The following is a 3,820-nucleotide window of genomic DNA, read 5'->3' as shown; positions in this document are numbered from 1 at the left end:
GGGCGCGGGGAGTCTCGTCCCGAGCGGGGAGGCCGCGGTGGGGTGCGGGGCCCCGCTGCCGCCCGGACGCCGCTGGGATCTCCTTCGGGATCTCCTCCGGGGTTTCCTCCGTGGTTCCTGCGGGCCAGGCCGGCTGGATAAGGTAGCAAGAGGGGATTCGGTCGCCGAAGCCTTTTGTGGTGAGTGTGCGGCTCATCTGCCGGAAGGAAATAAGCTTTGTCCAGGAAAAAGCAGTTTACTATTTATCCGTGATGAGTTTGGGGGACATGAGAAGGGAGCTGGAGATAGCCAGGCGGTTTTGTATCAGTACGGGACGGGGGATTAGGCGATGGGAGGCGTAAGGAAATTACTTTTAAAAATGGAGTATACTTGTAGGTGAAACTGAGTTGGTGTTTCAGAGTCCAGTGTGCCTCTGACGTGTTCATTGGATGTTGTGGATTTGTGCGTGTTTAGGGGAGCTTATTCTTCTCTTAGTTACGTGCCTTGCAAGTGCTAGTGATATTTCTAATATGCTATGTCTTGAAATGCTTTTCAGACGAAGGGTACATCGTCATTTGGTAAGCGACGAAATAAGACACACACCTTGTGTCGTCGATGTGGGTCCAAGGCATACCACCTGCAGAAATCTACCTGTGGGAAATGTGGTTACCCTGCTAAGCGTAAGAGAAAGTGTAAGTAACAAACTTTTAACTGACTTGAGTTTAAAAACTGTGTTTCTTTGTCGTCTTCAATAGTCTGATTTTTTTCCAACCAAGGAAGAACACTGTGTCATCTTGCAGTGTTTGGAGCTTTTTTCAAATTAATGCTGATTTAACTGTATTTTGCAGTATTACTAATATGCAGTATTACCACATAGAAATTGACTTAATTCATAATTTTTTTTGCTTCTGTCAGATTGAATAATTGTGCTATACAAATGTAATGTGCAACTTAATTATTTGGTGCAGATGAGTAACAGTAACTTGCATGTTTTAGATAACTGGAGTGCAAAGGCTAAAAGACGCAACACCACTGGTACTGGTCGCATGAGGCACCTGAAAAAGGTCTACCGTCGATTCAGGTATAACATTTTATTACAAACTAGTGTGGTGTGAAATCCTGCATGGATATCACTTAGTTATAAAATTCATCATTCAAAGTTAAAATTTTTATTTATTTAGTACACTTAATGTGGTATGGTCTTTTTTCTTAAATATTCCACGAAATAAATGACACCTTACGTAGTTGGCTGCATGTTCCTTTGAAGATAAAAAACCTCACTCACTGTTAATACATAGGGTGTATAACAAACTCTGATGTTTCTATTAAGTGTAGATAGTACAGAACACGGAGGTTATTGTAATAAAACACCCACATTTAAAAAGATACGTTTTGTGTAATATTGCTTCCATTTGTGAGTCAATTAAATTGTCGGTGCACTGAAGCATGGGTTTTTGTAAGAATCAAGGCTTGAAATGCATTCTAATCCCCTTTTGCCTACAAAAAAAAGTTCAGGACTGGAATAACTTCAGTACTCACTCTCTTATTTGGAGTTCAGTTAGCAGTAAGTAGCTGTAACATCAGATTCTGAGTTACGGGTTTCTGAAACTTGTTACAGAGTTTTAAGTTGTACTTACGAGGTAATGGTGGGGATATTGTACTGTTAAACTCGTTAAGAATTTCTTCTGTGTGACCCCCATGTTCTAAAATGGAGCTCTGTAGCTTCTGGCCTAATGCACAAGAAAGCTGGATGAGAAATACCAAGTAATTCAACAGTTTGGTCATAAAAATGTAGACTGGATTTAGTAGTGAAAAGTAGGAATCTTTTAAGTCCCAGACCTGGGGACTTAATGTTCATCTGTTTGTTTTGGTGAGCACGGTCTTTCCCAGCAACAGCCAGAAAATACCTTAGCAGCTGTAGCCTCCTTTCCACTGAGTGTTGCTGAAGTAGAAATGACATCTCCGAAAGCGAGCTTGGGGCTGACTCTTCTCTTGTGATGCCTGTCTTAATCTCTGGTTGGAGGCATAGGGGATTTCTGTAAGAAATTGATTTGCGCTTCACAAGTTGCTTAGTAGGAACGTAAAATAAGGTGTGCTGTATCTGATGCAGTTTTGCAGTGTTCACTCAGTTACCGAAATCTTCCTGTTTGAAGTCGTCAAATTTACTTCAGCAGAAGAGAGCGAAAACCATACTGCTTATTCCAAACACTTCTTAATAAGACGTTTGTTATTAAAAATGCCTGATCATATGAACTTCGTAGTGATTTCAGTGCTTTACTGAGATAAGCTGAAAAAAGCTGGTGAACTTGATCTAAAACATTATTTGTCAGGAAATAACCTGGAGCAGGAATCATCCTTTCAAAAAGTGGTAACCATATTTTTACTTGTAGGAATGGATTCCGTGAGGGAACCACACCGAAGCCCAAGAGAGCAGCTGTTGCAGCCTCCAGTTCATCATAAAGATTCATCCATTTGTTAAAATAAATGGTCTTACCCAGAAAAATCTGTCACCTTTTATACATGTTTTACTTCAGTGAAATGTAGGATTCCTGAAAATACATATATTTACACACACAGTTTCTTGATGGTATGCATTGAAACGATTCATTAAAAACAATCCTCTAATTGACTTTTTGATAGCACCTCGGCCTTGAAAAGGACCATTATCTCTGCACTGAACTTAAAAAGAGGCTTGTATGTGCTACTCAAAAGAACTCGCCTGCAAGGGAAATGGAATATTGGCCCTATGGACTTGCCCTGCTTGCCTCTGAGTTTCATTGTGCCCTAGCATGGAGAGTCAGGATTTGTCTCAAAGATAGCATGTAGAGCCAGTATTCAAGTTGCTGTTCTGGGAGGGAATAGTTAAAGAGGGATTCCCAGTCTTAGCCATTTTTCACTGCTCGGTGGTGCTGAAAGGCCTGCAAAAAGTATTGCTTATTCAGAGGGTCATTAGTTCTGGGCAAAAAGAAACTCCCAAGTCTGCAGCACACACACTGCCAGACACAAAGGGCATGGAGATCTGCTGTAGTTGAGACCGAAGTTGCCTGGACTGGTCTGGAGATGTCGGTGTGGAAAGCTGACACACAAGAAGATCTGAGTTAACTATGCTGGGCGTAAACAATAAATGGTAGTATGATACAGAAGTAAGTCACTTAGGGGTACATATGAATTATGGATTGGTGTGTGATGAATTTGTACTCTACGTGGTGTGTTACTGGGCTACTCGGCTGGCTTTCCAACTGGGCTTTAAAAAGTCCAGTTACTTTTTCCCCAATGACACAAGCAAACACCCACTAGATTATTGTGACACTGGAAAGGGGAGAGGTGGTCTTAACATGTCATGACATGCTCTGAAAGGAACGTGTTGGGAGAAGAAGGGCGTTAGTCACTTTTCCTCATGGATTTACATGAAAAAGGTTCATCGTTTGATGACAATGGTTTGAAGACCTCTCTTAAGAGTAAGTTACTTTCCTATACACAGCCTTAACTACAACACTAGATACTTAAACTTCTCTGCTTTATTAAAATCTGATTCAGAGCCCTAAATGAGAACCTTTGAGGTCTTGGCCATATGCTACAAATGTGGAGGCTTCTTTACTCAAATATCAAATAACTTGATTAAGTGACACTATTTGTCTTACTCAGAATGTGTATAAACTCCCCCACCTCAAGGGGCAGTTGCCATAGGCTGCATCTCTAAAAACATGTATATAAAGCAAGGTAAATTCCAACTTAAATAATTTTTCGGGGTATTTCATGAAGTAAACATGTTAAGCCAGCAGTCCTCAATACACATTGCGGGAAAGTTGGCAAAAATCTGCAATTTGTTTATGGAAACAGA

The 3,820-nt window shown here is 40.9% G+C and overlaps 1 protein-coding gene across 1 annotated transcript; it reads left to right on the top strand.

Annotated features, from left to right (window-relative positions):
* Positions 1-535: 535 nt before the first annotated feature.
* Positions 536-2,610, top strand: RPL37 (ribosomal protein L37; the record flags this gene model as incomplete). The annotated part of the gene is made up of 3 exons (XM_009576460.1): positions 536-671; positions 976-1,060; positions 2,370-2,610. Coding segments are annotated over 3 exons (291 nt in total), but the record flags the coding sequence as incomplete, so codon positions are not given.
* Positions 2,611-3,820: the final 1,210 nt, after the last annotated feature.

The sequence above is a fragment of the Fulmarus glacialis genome, unplaced genomic scaffold, assembly GCF_000690835.1.
Source record: "Fulmarus glacialis isolate BGI_N327 unplaced genomic scaffold, ASM69083v1 scaffold504, whole genome shotgun sequence".
NCBI classification, from domain to species: domain Eukaryota; kingdom Metazoa; phylum Chordata; class Aves; order Procellariiformes; family Procellariidae; genus Fulmarus; species Fulmarus glacialis.
Note: the sequence above shows the minus strand (reverse complement) of the source record. Positions and strands in the feature narration are given on the sequence as shown.